The sequence below is a fragment of the Lampetra planeri genome, chromosome 9 (genome assembly GCF_965212315.1).
Source record: "Lampetra planeri chromosome 9, kcLamPlan1.2.h2, whole genome shotgun sequence".
In the NCBI taxonomy this organism is placed as follows: domain Eukaryota; kingdom Metazoa; phylum Chordata; class Hyperoartia; order Petromyzontiformes; family Petromyzontidae; genus Lampetra; species Lampetra planeri.
Window position 1 is genome coordinate 14,966,882 of NC_136115.1, and position 16,133 is coordinate 14,983,014.

Genomic DNA, 16,133 nt, shown 5'->3' on the forward strand with positions numbered 1-16,133 from the left:
GCGTTTCACTGCCAGCGACTTCATGAGGTCTCTTGTGTTTCAGTGGCATTAGACAAAAAGCCCATTTCCTTCCTCGTGTTTAGGGCAAGTATCAAATTGCAACGCGTGCCCATTGTGACGCAAATATGATGGCGTTCCTGAGCATTTAACATTCATTTGTTTCATCAATATTGGTTTTGAATACCGCACGATTTCTCGCACGCTGTTTTGAGGCTCCCTGTTAAGTTTTGTCAGAACTTTTTTCTTCCCAAAAGCACCATAATTTAGTAATTATTTACGATTCCCTGCGAGCAGTGTATCTCCTCGGTGAGAATTTCCACTATGAGCAATATCAGCGTTGCTGGATTTACTCGTGTTTTTTTGCAATGCACTCGGGATAATTGACTAAACAATATTGCATTTCAGGTAAAAAAAGTTACACGGGGATGGGGGTTATGGGGGGGGGAGCCATTAATTTTTGTAATTGCAGCTGTCAAGAGTAAAGGAAAGTGCGACGCACGTGGCCACCTGCTTTGAGCAAACCGGGACTTGTCCATCGCAAAATAACAGCCAGGCGAACGTGCTCCAGCTGCACCACGCGCTGTTAGCTCACATCGCTGGGCCCCCACTGCTCAGCTCTCAGTCCTCAACTTTACTTCCCATTAACTTTACTCCCCATCAACTTTACTTCCCTTAGCTTTCTCCCCCTCAGCTTTACTACCCCTCAGCTTTACTACCCCTCAGCTTTACTACCCCTCAGCTTTACTACCCCTCAGCTTTTTCCCCATCAAATTTACTTCCCCTCAACCTCACTTCCCCTCAGCTTTCTCCCCCTCAGCTTTCTTTCCCTTAGCTTCTCCCCCTAAGCTTTCTCCCTATCAGCTTCACTGCCGATCAGCTTCCCCTCCCATCAGCTCTCTCCCCATCAGCCCATCGGCTTGTTTTCCCTCGGCGTTCCCTCACTTTATTCCTTCAGTTTTCCCTCGCTGTCCTCCCCTCAGCTGTCGCCCCTGTGCCCTCCTCAGCACCGCAGCTGAAATGGTCATGAGTGGGGCACGTGCATGAGGAATGGGTGGGTCACTGTGGAAGCCTTGCTGGATAATAACCCGCCATGGCAACTGGGGCCGTAACAGATCTGCGCGGCCGACACCTCCTCTCACCGACCGCTCTTGCCCACCCCATCCTAATTATTTGCCAAATGCGGTGATGTCATGGGCACGGATTTAGCCAGCGGTTCCACGAAGCCAAGTAACATGAGCCCGGCAGTTATCATGCTGAATCCTCCCAAGATAGATTGCATTCCGCGGGGGTTTGTAAGGATTTTGATGTAAGAAGCTAAATTTGATGTTTTGAAAAAAACGAGGTCTGCTGCGGTGCACGCTAAAACGATACGCAATCGAGCCAACGTGGCGACGTAAACAAGCGCGCACACGTGTGATTTATTATTCCTGGAACGAGCATTCACAGTGCAGTGACCTGCGGTTTGGAGATTCTTAAAATGACAAGCATTCATGGTGGGGCTTTTAAAAAAGTTATCTTTTTCGAGTGTTTCTATATCCTGCAGCTCGCCTCAGCATTGTGGATATTCGCGCCCGAGCCATTGCTATTCACGTGACACGCGCAGCGGTGTGGTGACTGAGTCTTCTGCAGGGTATTTAGCATTTAATCCGCTGGGCGTATCGTCTGTCTGTTCCATTGCCAAAGGTTGCATCACTCAGCACGTGGAGCGTGGCCTAAATGCAGACGGTGTCTGCGGGGCAGCCGAGGGGACACTGCCAATCGCTGTGCTTGGTCTGCGAGCACAACAGCAAACTGGGGCCAAGCACATGGTGCTGTTAGACCCACCGCTTCCTTTACAAATGAAGGGGGCTGGCTGGCACAGTGGTAACACTCGTGCCTTGTGGCAAGAAGGCACTGGATTCGATTCCCGACTCGGGTGCCTTTCCGTGTTGCATCTGCATATCCTCCACCGGTTCTGCGTGGGTTTTCTTCCGTGTTCTCCAGTTTCCTCTCAAAGCTGAAACAAAACGTGCAATGTGATTGGAAATTGGCCAAAATATCCAAATGCTGAAATATTACCTTGCAAATGACTCAATTGGGATTACACACAGCAGCAACATCACCCTCAGCTCTTGTTCAGGAGGCAGGACCCTCCTGAACAAGAGCTAAGAATATTTTTTTAGGTTTTTCTGGGCGAACAAGCGCAACACTAATAGTAATAATGTGCAGAAGTTCTGTCCTCGCTTCTCAGTTGTGGATATTCCATCTGGCAGAATGATGCTGATGTGACCATGTTTACTCAGAATGCATAAAATGTGCCAAATAAACACGATGCATTTAGTGCTCGGATGCACATACACGTCTTGCCGTTTAAAGCAATGCCTAAAATAGTTCCATACATTTTTTTCTATTTTCTCTCATGCTACCATTATTTGTTTGTACGTTAAGCGAAAGTAATTGACAAATAGAGTTGATTTTTTTTATCATAACATGGTGCACGCTCGAACATGTTCTAGCTTTGTGTTACTAGCACAATGCCTTAAATATGTTATTCGTGTTAATTGATAATAATAGTATTATTAAATGTATTCGTAATAGGAGCTAACTAAGCAGTAAGTATTACCATCTACTTCACGAACCCACATTTATCAGCATGGTGAAGTATGATAATCGTATATTAAGATTAGTTTATATTGATGTCAATAACAGTTTGCAGTTTCGTCTCATGGATATTGTGCCTCTCGCCGGGTTGTGTGGCTACGTGTGTGCCAATGTAACAAGAGAGTGGCAGTCTCTCTGTTCTTGTGGGCCTCTGGGATGCAGAGTAGTCTGTGTTGGAGAGTCCTCATACCTGGAGAGAGAGTTGCAGTGTTTCTATTCTTGTGAGCCCTTTGGTTGTAGAGTGGTTCGTGTCGGAGAGTCCTGATACCTGTGTGTGTTCCATACGAGCACAGAGGTCACCCTTGTTACTTGTGTAGCACTATAAACATGAGTTGCATTTCACTTATGCTTCTACACATTACACTGCATATAGGCATGTTAATCCTACTAATGCTCACAATTTTTAGAAAAATGTAATGCACGTTTTGCAGCCATTAGTAGGCATTATGCATTACATTACAACGCTAATAATCTATTTAGTATTGGGGATATCCGTTCTAACAGCTCCCGTTTTGCACCGATGTCCCGAGGCTGTTTGATTTTGAAATTCAAGGGAAGTTGCTGCTAATGCTAGAGCGGTTCCCCTCGTCTCCTCGGGTTTTTGTTACACTATCAAAAAAGTGAAACTTGCGCCGGTCCATTGCGAGGGATTTGAAGAGAGCCTTGGCGCGGATCCAGCACAGCTGGGGACCCCAGCCGTGCGCATACCTCGCAGCGCCCCGTCCCAGCTGAGAGGCCGGGCGAAGCGCCAGCCCCCCGCGGTCCCTCGACAAGCCGACACGCCGTGGGGCCCGCACGTTCACCCGCGCGCAAGCAACAATGTGCCGCAGTGTGCCCGAGTTACGTCACATCCATTTGTGTAAACAGTTTTTTTTGCCGCGCGTTTTTATGACCGCACATTAATTACATTTCTGTAATTATTGCATTATGTGGGAGGCCGATGTAATTTACTCCGAAATATGTAAAACAAACATAATTAATGTTGTATGCTGCCATTACAAGTACCGATGGGATTAGGCGTTATGTGACGGCCGAATCCAGACGGAGGGGCACGCGTGCGGCGATTTAACATTGATGTTGGGCTTTTTTTTATTGATAACTGATTGTGATTGATGATGCATCCGTGCCCGCAGGAAGAAGGGACGCATCCTTGGCAGTGCGATGCCGTCCGGCATGCCCGGTGTGCGCACTGACGAGCAAAACCCAAACCGCTGATGGGATCTCTTCCTGGAAGCAGTGAGGCAGCCCGAGCAATTTGTGTCATTAGCAGAGTAATTGCTCGGGTTGCATCAGTCTGTTCATTACGTTCAAAGCAATTATTGTCATTAAGGATGTAAGCCTCAAAGTCTCAACAAAGGTTGGCCGGAGTGACTCGAGGCGTATAATGTTCGTCGTTGAAGCCGGGTTGGTGGCTCAGAAAGGGACGGGTGCTTCCTTATATTCTTCATGCACTATGATTAAAATAACAATAATAGTTTACAACCCTTTTCCAGCCCTTGGCTGGATGAATGCTTCCCACATCATGTCAGTCATGGGGGTTATTTAGCGAGGTTCACCGCTTATACTCCACGCAGAAAGAGTTTTCATTACAGATTGCTTTTAGAATGTTCGTAGTGTATTGTAGGGGTACAACAGTCAGGAATATGACGTACAAATCTGAGTTAATAAACAGTATTAAGCAATGGCGGAGCCAGGATTTTCAGGTAGGGGGGGCAACCCCTCCAGCAATGAAAAATGATAAGAGTTGTTAGTGAGTAAGGACTTGTTACCTGCTTTTTATTCGACGCGTCTGCGGCGATGGCACAGCCATCGATTGAGGTTCGAATTCGAACCTTGTTGTGTGATCGGCAACGTGCAACCCACCCCCCCCCCCACTGGCTCCGTCAGTGGTATTAAGTTTAGATAATACACTTAATACTGTTTATTAACTTTCTAATTGTGACACAATCTTATGCAAGATGAGTTGGGACTTTTCACAATCGTTTATCATCATGAATTATGTCACAGGCATGCTTTGCAATTCTGTGGGTTAAGAACATTCCAAAGCCATAAAATGTACAAATATACCATAATAAATTGTTCAATATGTGATTTAGCAGCACCACAACCATTATGATGGTTTTCAATTGCACAACGGTCCATTTTTTCTTGAAAATAATAAAAGAGTAAAATCCTGATCGCAGGTGCATTATGTATTGAAAAATCGGCTGTAGCGAATACTCATTCATTGGGATTATATAAGAGGTGTTGCCTACTATAAATCACCGTATACTAATAATGTGTCTTCAATTTGAGGGGCTGGCAGCGACTCTCACACTGGGCAAAAAACCTCAAGTTCTTATTGTACAAGAACACTGGGCACAATGGACCTCAGCGCACTGTGCCAGCCAATGGGTTTTATCGCATGGATGGGCGAACCAGCAAAACGTCCATTCAGTTTGGATTTAGTGTTCCCTGCAGTAAAAATGGCATGTCTGCCCGAGCGCGGAGCAGTTATTTAATCAAGGGGGTCAGGTTTTAGGGCGAGGGAACGGCAGGGTCGGCGGGTTACGGCCAAGGCCGCTCAACCTTGAAGTGGCTTGGAGATACTCTGCGCTCGTAGACGAGGGTGTTCACACGTGCACGTTGCCCGGCTGCACCCCCTCTGGGTTCCCACGGGAGAGCAGATTTGCTCGGGCACTCACAAGATCACCGCGTCTGCCAATACTCGGGAGAGGAAATTGCAAAAGAAATCTGGTGATAAGAATTGTTGCCCTCATATTTTTTTCTGAGGAACTGCCAATACTCAGCACCATCTTTCTGTGCGTTTCTGCGTCATAGCGCTGTTAAATAACAAAAACAAGCATCTTGGGCTTGACAAAGCTTTGTAGCTCTCCATTGATAAATGAAGTATTTTACATACATTCTTCTTTTGTGTGGCTGATGTAGATGCAGAGCATCAACTGCAATTTCACATTCAGGTGGTCAAGCCAGACAACTGCGTCAGGAGCAACGGTGGATCACTCTGATTTCTCATTTTGTGCATTGAATGCATTAAAATATTTAAACTAGGATTTGTTTTTACAAAACAAGGATTTGGCTACGAAGTAAAATTCTAATCAACATCGGCCTCAAATACTCCTGCTTATGTTCTCGGTAAAATTTGTTTAAAACATTTTTTGGCATCGCGCCCTCTGGATAGAAAAGTCATTGTAAGAAAATTCAGTAAATGGTCAGTATTATTTTTTTACTAAACCTTGCGCTTTTTACCCTCGTACCTGATGTGCTACAAGCTTGGGTAATGCTCTCCAGCCGCTGCACCACGTGTGAGTTGGGCAGAGAGTGGAACGCACTGTTCACCTGACACGGCTCTGGGGCGCGCGAGCTGCAATCGCAGCCTCGCCGCTCTTGACGTAACACGGGGCCTGACATTGTGGATGAAGCGCTCGAGATATTTAATATATTAAAATAAAATCTCTTGGCAAGGCACGAATCATGCATGCCTGGGTTGAGTTTTTGTCCAAGTTGTTTTTTTTCCACGTCTATTGCTACCGCAGCAGATTGAATGCCAAGCAAACCGGCCAGGTGGCTCAGCAGTAGAGCGAGCGGTTCGCAATTGGAAGGTTGCGAGTTCAAATCCTGGTTGGGGAGTTCACTCAGCCCATCATCGCACGTTCGCTGGATATACTTGCCTCCTCCCCTCACGCCACCATTGGTATATGGAATTACCACCACTAGCTAAGGGCTGTAAACAGGAGATTATTACTGCCTGAATGTTCACTTCCACCGGATATCGCTCTGACTTTGGCTTGACACGTGTATATGCCAGAGATGTGAAGCATTTCTATTTATGTTTGTCTAGCTCGCTGGTGCTTCTTAAATCACGATCAACCTGGGTTCAGGTCAAATGGTTACACTTCATCCGTGGTTGTCTGCTAATGAGCCAGAGCCTGACACCATGAGCCTGGGCCCTCCTTGCCTCGGCACGGAGGCGGGTGGACGATGGGTGACTGACTGTGTGGGAGGTTGATCAAGAGGACGATACTGATCGCCGTTGGTATTTCGCAATTAACTTTAAGTAATAATAATTAAATATGTATTATTTAAACTTGTAATGCACCACACAATATTCGCACGCCCTCAAAGAGAGGGAGAGAGAACGACTAAGAGGTACGAGGAACCGCAGACAAGCGTGTAAATAAATAAAGTATTTTATATTCTATTCTACATCTCTTGCATGTCTCTGTTTGGTAGCAATTACACTTCCTGTGGTCCATCATTCTCCCTCAGGTGGGCACAATGACTTAATTCTTAACCTCTTCATTCAAACCTAATCCTCATAATATTTGTGAAACGTTACACACCAATTCCCTCTTTTATTCATGATAAATTATTTTTTGCAAGTCTATAAAATATATTTCTACTGAGATCTCCCTTGCCAAAGAGCTCAACCAGCTTATGGGGTGGAGCTGTGGTGCAGTGGTTAGCACACTGTGCAATGAACCTGGCTACCTGCGTTCGATTCCCAGCTCCAGCCATCATCAGTGGCGAGTGGTGTCTGAACGTGCCCTGGGTTCTCTTTTACCAACCCACGGTGACCACAGTGTCGGAAAGAATTTAGAAATGCAAAGCATTGGAAGGCCTTCATCCAGCAGTGGATTGACAAAGGGCTGTGAGTTCGTAGTATTGGTAAGCAACTTAATTTAAATGACAAACAGTTTTGCTTGTTGCATTGACTCGCAAGTATTCAATCTACCTATAGCGTCATCCTCAACTAATTATTGATGTCCATAACAGCTGCTTTCCATTTTTTACGATCTTCAGCACCTCTCATGGACAGTCCCGTATAACATCTCACATTGTCCCACCAACTGCTCCGTTTTCCTTCCATATTTCCGTGAAAAATCATCTCTGTCGCGTCTTCAGCCATGAGCGTCGACTTAGCTTAAATCCCGCCATATGCCACCTGAATTTTCATCGCATTTCTTGGTAATGTTTGCTGCTATAAATTTACACATGATAAGCCACTACGTTGCGCTATCATTTGTGGCCAGGTCGCTTCTGAAAAAGATATATACAGCTCAGTGGGCCTTACCTGGTAAAATATAACATTGAGTTTAGCTTAATTCCTGCCCTGTGGCCGTTTTCTCTCGCTCTCCACTCTTTTCCTGGCGCTGCAGACTTTGGGCCGGTGGAGTTGGCGGTGGCGGCGAACGCCGTGGAGGAGCAACTGAAGGAGCGCGTGCAGCAGCAGCAGCAGCGCCGCCGTAGCAGACGTGGATCCAAGAAGGACGAGTACAACATGGAGGTGATGCTGGCCGTGGACGACTCGGTGGTGCGTTTCCACGGCAAGGAGCACGTGCAAAACTACCTGCTCACCCTCATGAACATCGTGAGTAGCACCACACCTATGCTTCCCACCACTATTATCATCATCATCACCACATTCGGTGAGCACCGTGCACCTCCGATTAGCGCAGTTGACGATGTACGGTGTGAAAGAATTTCAACATACAAACATATATAGGCTCCACGGTGACGAGATGTTAACTGCCTGGCTTGGTATACCTCGATGCCTGTATATTTGGTTTTCATGTATTCTCTCCCTGTGGTCAGGTGGGTTTTTCTCCGAGTCCTCCAGTTTTTTCCTCCGTTTAGAATCAACGTGCGTTTTGAGTATTTGGCTGGTAAATGTCCACGTGAATAGCCCCTTCGCTATCATTTGAACCTCATGGCAGTACCCCGGGGTACCATGGTACCATAGTGCCCCGGCTCTCGCATAATGTCCGTGATGCAGTCATTTTTAATCTGTTGATGGTCGGCGATGCGGCAATCGACTCATCTCGACAAGCTTTACACGATGCACTATTCAAAGTTGAAATTTTCGATAACGTATTTTTTATGCTAATGTTTGGCGTTTCGACATCGCGGAGTAGCACTGATTTCGGATTGATTGATACCCCAGTCGCGGAGTTAAGGACACCCCTGTCGCAGAAATTAAATATTTAATTGCCTCGGCCACTTTGTATTATTCGGTACCCCGGGGTACCGCCATAACGATCATTTGTGGCCAGGGCGTTTCTGAAAAAAGAGAGCTATATAGCTCAGTGGGCCTTACCTGGTAAAATAAAACTTTTTTTTTACAGCAGCCATGATCTATCCACTGCTAAATGAAGGTATCTCCCCAAGCCGTCACCATGAGTTGATGTAATCACTCCATCTGCGCTGTGGGCGTGTTCTTAAACTAAATTAAACGAATTTAATTTTACTAGGTAAGGCCCACTGAGCTAAATAGCAGTTTTTTCAGAAGCGACCCTGCCAGAAATGAAAGCAATCATCACGTGGAAATTCATTGCAGACAAATACTCTAAAACTCATGTTTCTAAATCTAGAGGGGAAAACAGGAGTTACCTGGAGAAAAAATTAACGTGACCACGGGGAGAACATGCAAACTCCAAATATAGAGCAGGTGTCAGGGTCAGGATTGAACCCATGACCTCCTGCATAGCAAGTGATGTAGTTTACATCTCGCCACCGCAGCACCCCTGCTCTTGGGCGTGCTTCTTTCCTGTTAGTCTTACTCACTGGCCATCGTCCCTTCTAGCGATGGCAGATCCTGCCCAAGCCCCACTCTTCTGTCGGTCAATATTTATGATCTCTCTAACTTGCATATATTGGCATCCATGTGTCTCTGGAAACAAGCATCTGACTGTTAGCAATCACATGCCAATGTGAGACTAATGCCAGTCTTTAAGCGACCGACAGAAGCAGTAAAAAATCAGCTACAAAAAGACACACACACAATGTAACTGTGTTACAAACATTCCGATGCTGAAAAATTACCCGCAAATTCCTCGAGTGGGATTATGCACAGCAGCAATAGCAACCCCGACTGTGAAAACTTGGCAGGACCCTCCTGAACAGGAGTCTTGAGACTCGGTGAGGCCTTCCTGAGTAAACAAGCCTTGTCATAATAATAATATGACTACCATATTCAAAATACATCAATTGTGCCCCCAAAACCTACTCCTCCACATGTGTAGTGTCAACGATTCAGAGACAGAGTTTCTTGGAGGCACTTTCTTTATTAACAACTTTCACGGTGTCATCCGCACACTCTCCACAGTAGCTCAGCCTAGCCTGTACACAACACTAGCCATCTAACACTGACGGCGCTGACTGAGATAGCCAACTACTATCCTTTGTCGCGCAATATCTAGCGGAGACGTTTAGCGATGACGGCGACGAGATGACAGCAACGACGAGACGAGTCCATTCCCAGAACTGGCAGCCTCGAGCCCCCCATTCTCGGCTCCTTTTATGCTACCAGCACGGACTGGCTCCGCCCTGACTGCGCCTCCCTTCTCGAGCCCCTCTAGCAGGTTCCAGGGGCCTCCAGATGGGGTCCTCCGTGACCCTTGCCCCAGTTCCTTCCCTCTGCCAACACACCATGCACACCCTCACCGGCGTGTGTACTGCCTGTCCACCACAGTTGCCGCTGCTGTCCACCAGCCGGCGCTATTACACTACACATGTAATTTACAAACTTTCATTGATTATGCATACAATTAGCTATTTCATTCTTATATGTAATGTTTATTTATTTATTTCCACAATATATTAATTCATATAGATCCATTGCCAATAAATTGTCGGCCACCCCTTAGATTTTCTATACAAAGCTCAAGGTGAATTAAAACAGTTACTGGTAGGAACCACCTGGTTCCACCAGCCCACAGGGGATTATTGTGTCCGTCCGTCCATCGTGCATCCAAAAATGGCAGGGGTTGGGCTGGGTGGAGAGGGGAGGGTGGGGAGGGGCTGGTCACCCCGTGGTGCCCTTACAAAACTCAACGTTTAACCTACTCACGCCGGCTTGTGCCCACCCTCACAGTCGGCCATATTTGCGGAATACACCACGCCGCCATTGACCCTGACCATTAACCGAGCAACCCAACGTTCCTACCAGCTCCCTCCGCAGGAATGTGTTAACCATGTATAATACAACCTGATGGTGACGATCCTGCGATTGCACCAAAACAGCAATTACTCGAAACGCATTGGACTTTATTAACCCCCCTCTCCCAAGAAGGTTGTGCTCACAACAGAGGCTTCCACTACACCAGGCAGTTTATCTCACTCCGTGTTTCCTTTGGTCAGATGATCATTGTTGAGAGGTCACAGGGTTATATCAGATTACACGTCTCACTGAATGATTAGAACGCAATAAAAAGTACATTTTTTGTTTGGATACACTGAAGCTTTTGTTAAAGTTCTACGGAAGTGTTGCATCGTGCACCAGACTCGAACGTGAATGAGGAATGACACAACGTGTAAACGATTGCATCAATCATTTCGAGAGTGAGCTGAATTGCTAATTAGCAGTAATCACGCTAACCTTACTCCATAATACGTTGCAATTATTACATTGCACTGTGTAATTTAGTTCACCGATCGGCGTACGGGTCTTCAGGCATATGTAGTCTCACGCTCAGTTTAGAATCTTACAGAACATGGCTTTAAAAAAATATAAATCTTTTCAAATAAAGGTTTGCTCAAGCTGCAGTTATTTGCAGTAATCCCAAAACGGGTGCTTTCTGCGTCACATTTGATTTGCAATGGAGGCCAATTCTCTATCCTTTCATATAATTTTTTCCACACCCATTACCAACAGCTTATAAATATTTGAAGCCTTCCCAATATGGCTTCATGAATTCATAACTACCAATCTTTAAAATGCCATTCAGAATGAGGCTTTAAAGTGAGATTGAACCGGACTTTAAAATTTAAAGAAATTTTAAACATGAGGGGAAGTTGTCAAAATATGTTTTTGTCAACCTCATGTCTGGTAGAGTGGCACATTTCTGAGCGAGTTGGCTGAGAGGGAAGAGCACAGATTGAGTACCTCTGAGATCACGGATGCGAACCCAGGCAGCCGCCATTAGATTCCAAAGAACACAGGATGAGATGTTACTATCCTTTGTGCAAGCACTTCCAAGAGTTCATGAACAGTGAGCCTGGTGAAATTTGGGGAGCGCATCGTCAGTAGTGAACCTTTGGTTCCTAGGGTGTTTCGGCCTTTCATTCTATACACCCTCCCCAAAGGCGGCCAGCGACAGGGTGATCAATCCTACGCTTGCGTCCCATTCCCAATTAGTCATAGGAGTTGCCTTGTTGTTGATAGCCAACATCCCATGGGACTATGCATGGCAGGGGCGTCCTCCTCCCTGAGTCAAGCATTGTTGACTGCATACCTCCTGGCCCTCTCACTTTGGGGCCCAGCTGGGGTCTTTCCACTGACTGCTGCCTTCTGCCGCCTCCGATACAGCTCTGATTGCCGAACGCTGGCTCTGGCCCTTAATTCCCAGGTCTCTAAGCAGTCTGGTTGTAGATGTTGCCACAAAACCTCTGCAGCCCACCTCCTCTGGTCGGACTTCTGTGTTCCAGCCATGATGCCGTGCTTCGGCAGCTAGATCGGCATAGCGCAGATGTATTCGCTCATAAGCCTCATCTACTGAGTCCTCCCAGGGTGCTGTGAGCTCAATGATGAAGACCTTCTTGAGCGAACGGGACCAGAGCACCATGTCAGGTCTTAGGGTGGTGGTTGCGATCTCCGGAGGAAACACAAGTTGCCGGCCAATGTCAGCTAACATTTTCCAGTCGCGGGCCAAGCGCAGCTGGTCTCGCTCTATTGGTGTAGAGCCGCTCTTCGGTGGTTTAGCCCCTTCGCGGACAAAGGTCGTCCGTAAGGGGTGTGATGCTGCTGGGGGTGGTAGGGAGTTGGTGGCAGCTCGCTTGTCCTCCAGGGCGGACGCAAGGTTTTTAAGGACTTGGTTGTGATGCCAAGTGTAGCGTCCTTGGGTGAGGCTTGTTTTACACCCTGTGAGAATGTGCCTGAGGTTGGCTGGCATGGAACAGAGGGCACAGTCCGGATCTTCACCATACCATTGGTGAAGATTAACTGGTGTTGGAAGGACGTCATATGTTGCTAGTACTGGGTTGGTGTTTTCAGCTCGGTTCCCACCGACGACTGCACAAAAACCCCATCAAAACTAAGTTTGGTTTTCCACTTCATTTGGCTAAATTCCAGCTGTAAGAATTAAAATATTGATTTTACTGTCATGCGACTAATTACAAGCAAACATATACAATTTATAATATTTGACTCCCATGTATAATGATTTGATGCTTGTATTGTGAGTGTACGAATGTATTTTAACCTATGGATCGTTACACACCCCGTCATACAAAGCCCCATTACCACACAAGCAAACAAAATAACAACATTTCATTCTCAATTGGTGCATGTTTGCTGTCGTTCTCAATAGCGCTTCATTGTCTCTTCCCAAATGTGATGACTCAGCTAAAAGTATATGCAAGTTTGTAACAAACCATAAGCAGAGGTCAGAAGATGAATCTCAACCGATTCTTCTACCGACGCTCTACATTTGTCTCACCCTGTCTTATGTACACGACGTATGTTGAACCTTTTTTGCACCGTACATAGCCAATCGTGCTTATCGGAGATGGGACAATATGAATGCCAATTGCTGAAAGCATTTCCTCAATGATGTTCCGATTTTTTTTTTCGTGCATAGGTACGTGATATGAGTCTGCTTGTTTACCCAGGAAAGCCTCACCAAGTCTCAAGAATATTTTCACAATACATAATGATGTTGCTATGTGTAATCTAAATTTAGTAATTTGTAGGTATTTTCATTTGCATTTTTGGCCAATGAAAGTTACATTGTATGATATTTTTTTCTCTGGGATGAAACCGGACATCCTGGAGGAAACTCATGCAGAATAGGGGGAGAACATACATAATCGACACACTCACGCTCTGCAAAACACGGGGAGAATATACAAACTTCACGCAGAAAGGTTCCCGAGTCGGGAATCGAACCGAGGGACGAATGTTACCACTTCCCCGCCCTGCCGCCCCAATCATGGCGATTGCGGCTGTTAGCTTCAGCGTGTTGTGTGCCATGTGTCTGCCAGAGGCTCTTGGAGTGGGCCCAAGCATTAGACAAACACTGTGACATGAAAGCGATTTTATGACGGTGAATTCCTGGCTTGCAGTGAGAATATTAATGCTGCGAGCTGCAGCGAGGCGAGAACCCGCTTTCTGCCCTTCCCGGCTGAGACACGCGGACGATCCTATCAGGATAATTTTCGATGGAATTGCGCCAAAAAACAAGAGTTATCTGATTCAAAATAAGAACAACCGCTCCGTGTATATGATATATAAAACTTTCATCTGGCATTGTAATTCGTGAGTTTATTTATGTTTGATTTAGCTAAATAATATCTTAAATATTTGCACGACTTTAAAATGTAAATTAATAGCTTGAAGTGTGGTTTCCTCTTATATTCTTTGGTTCTTTCGGTAAAGTCACGTAGATAGAATTTTTTTTTAAAAGTGAATAAAAAACACTAATGTAGACTGTAGAGTGAGTGTACTGGTAGTTTATAATGTAGACTGTGGTTTCGTCTGTTTAGATTAGGATGGCGTTGGCATTAAAGTGGGAATAGTCCCACCTTCAGTTTATAAAATGGGTCAGCGTGTTTAAACTCACAGTTGAGGCTGTATTACGTTTCAGTGCAATGATTATTTAATGCGCCAAATCTAAGCTTGAAATTGTCTTGACACTGCATTAACACTGCAGATGATGTCATTGGAGACAGCATTTAGGCAAATTGGTTTTCAGGCACATTTATTTTTTGATAAAGAAGATTCAATAGGGTTCTCGTGTGAGCGAGCAGTTGATATCGATAGGAAAAGTCTCAGACAGCAATGAAGGCTCCAACTTTTGTTTGTCTTCATTGCGAAATTTGAAAATAATCTCATGCAAATTGCATGCCAGATCAAAAGCTTATCAAATTAAAGCCGATGCTTTTAATGACATGGATAGCAAGCGTGCAACGATAATGATGATAATGATGATGTGAAACACTTGGCCGCATTTTACGCGACGCAACACAATTGTGCAAAAGCGTGCTTTTTCATTCCAAAAATATCGTCGCCAAACGATATTATATCAAAGGTTAGACTGATGTTGCATGAATAATATATATATATATTTGTTGCCAGCTTAGCTGGTTGCCCAGATTACACCGTAATAAAACACACATGTACGTAATTTATTTCATGCACCTGGTTACCATTATGCTGGCATCGGTCACTCACGGATTTTGACTGCAATATTGGACGAGGTTACAAACGCCACGAGAGCTGGCACCGAGAGCACTGAGTGTTCTCGTTAGGGTACATGGCTGGCACTATGAGAGTTTGACAACCAATATCACCCAATACACATTATGAAGATTGGTTTACTTTCCCATGTTGACATTAAAATATTGTGATGCAGAGCAAGCAGTGGTCATTTGTGCATTGATACAAGGCAGAATTTTATCCTGTAAACCTGTAGCTCGCGGGGTGGGGTGGGGGGGGTAATTATTTTCACGTACAAATACGCATTGGGCTGCCAGGTTTTTCATTCTGCAAAAACTGTTGGGAAACCCGAGGTGCAGATGGTGCTTGTAAAGAGTCTCCCCCAGGGCTTCCTAGTGCCCGAATGATGCCCGGTGCCAGGCATCGCTCTCTTGTGAGTGAGCGCTCGGCTGTGTTGATCGGCGTTTCTACCAACAAAGAACGCTCTTGCACCCTGTACCCCCTCCCACCTCTCGTGCCTCTCCCCACTCCCTTATACCAGCCTCTCTCACAGCGCCCCTACCGCTCCCTCTGCTCACCCCTCCCTCCCCCGAACCATCCAGCACCATAACGACCTGTTGCCCCACTGATAAGGAATGCCAGCGTCCATTAGGTTCGCGCTAGCCATTGCATGGGCTGGAGAGTGGTCGCATGCCTGCCCCGCGCCCTTTGAAGTATTATCTGCCTCTGAAGAGGAAGCCGCGTGCGCCGGTATTGAGAGCGACGACGATCGGAGGAGGGTGATTTCCAGACATTGTGCGCTTTCCAGTGCATTTCTTTGCCGCGCTGTCAGGAAACGGATGGCTTTTGCTGCCGTTTCAGGAGTCTGTAAATTAAAAGCAGTTACTGGACTGACCGCACCGCCTTTTTTGGTGACCGCACAAGTGATGTCAGCGTTTTGTGGGCCACCACACAACGCCGTTTGTAGTATGTCAATCGTCACGGCTCCTGTGCCGCCACCCTCCCCATGCGGACGGTCTGATCCCTTGCCTTCCACCGTCTGCCCTCCTTGCTCCCCCCGCCCCCCGCCGCCTCACCCCCCTATTCTTGATGTTTGGTGAGCATCGCGAGAGCCCGGGGATCAAAGCTCTCGTTTTTGACCGTAGGCTTGTTGCGCCGCTGGAAGGCGGTCCCATCTTGGAAATGTCATCCGAATCCGTCTGATGTGTTTTTCGGGCCATGCCGCGCGTTGTTTTGGCGCGACGTCCGACGTTCCACTCCGCACACGCTAGGGGCGTGGGGGGGGCGTGGGGGGGGGGGCTTCTGTGGGAACTGAAAGGAGCGGGAGCAAGGAATCCCT

At 46.4% G+C, this 16,133-nt stretch overlaps 1 protein-coding gene across 2 annotated transcripts in view; it reads left to right on the plus strand.

The window, feature by feature from the left end:
• Positions 1-16,133, plus strand: part of LOC144720728 (A disintegrin and metalloproteinase with thrombospondin motifs 3-like) — a 72,015-nt gene that overhangs the window by 17,345 nt on the left and 38,537 nt on the right. For both annotated transcript variants that reach the window (XM_078597726.1, XM_078597727.1), the window contains exon 5: positions 7,800-8,011. In XM_078597726.1, coding sequence (XP_078453852.1) covers positions 7,800-8,011 — 212 coding nt within the window. The remainder of the gene's footprint in view (positions 1-7,799; positions 8,012-16,133) is intronic.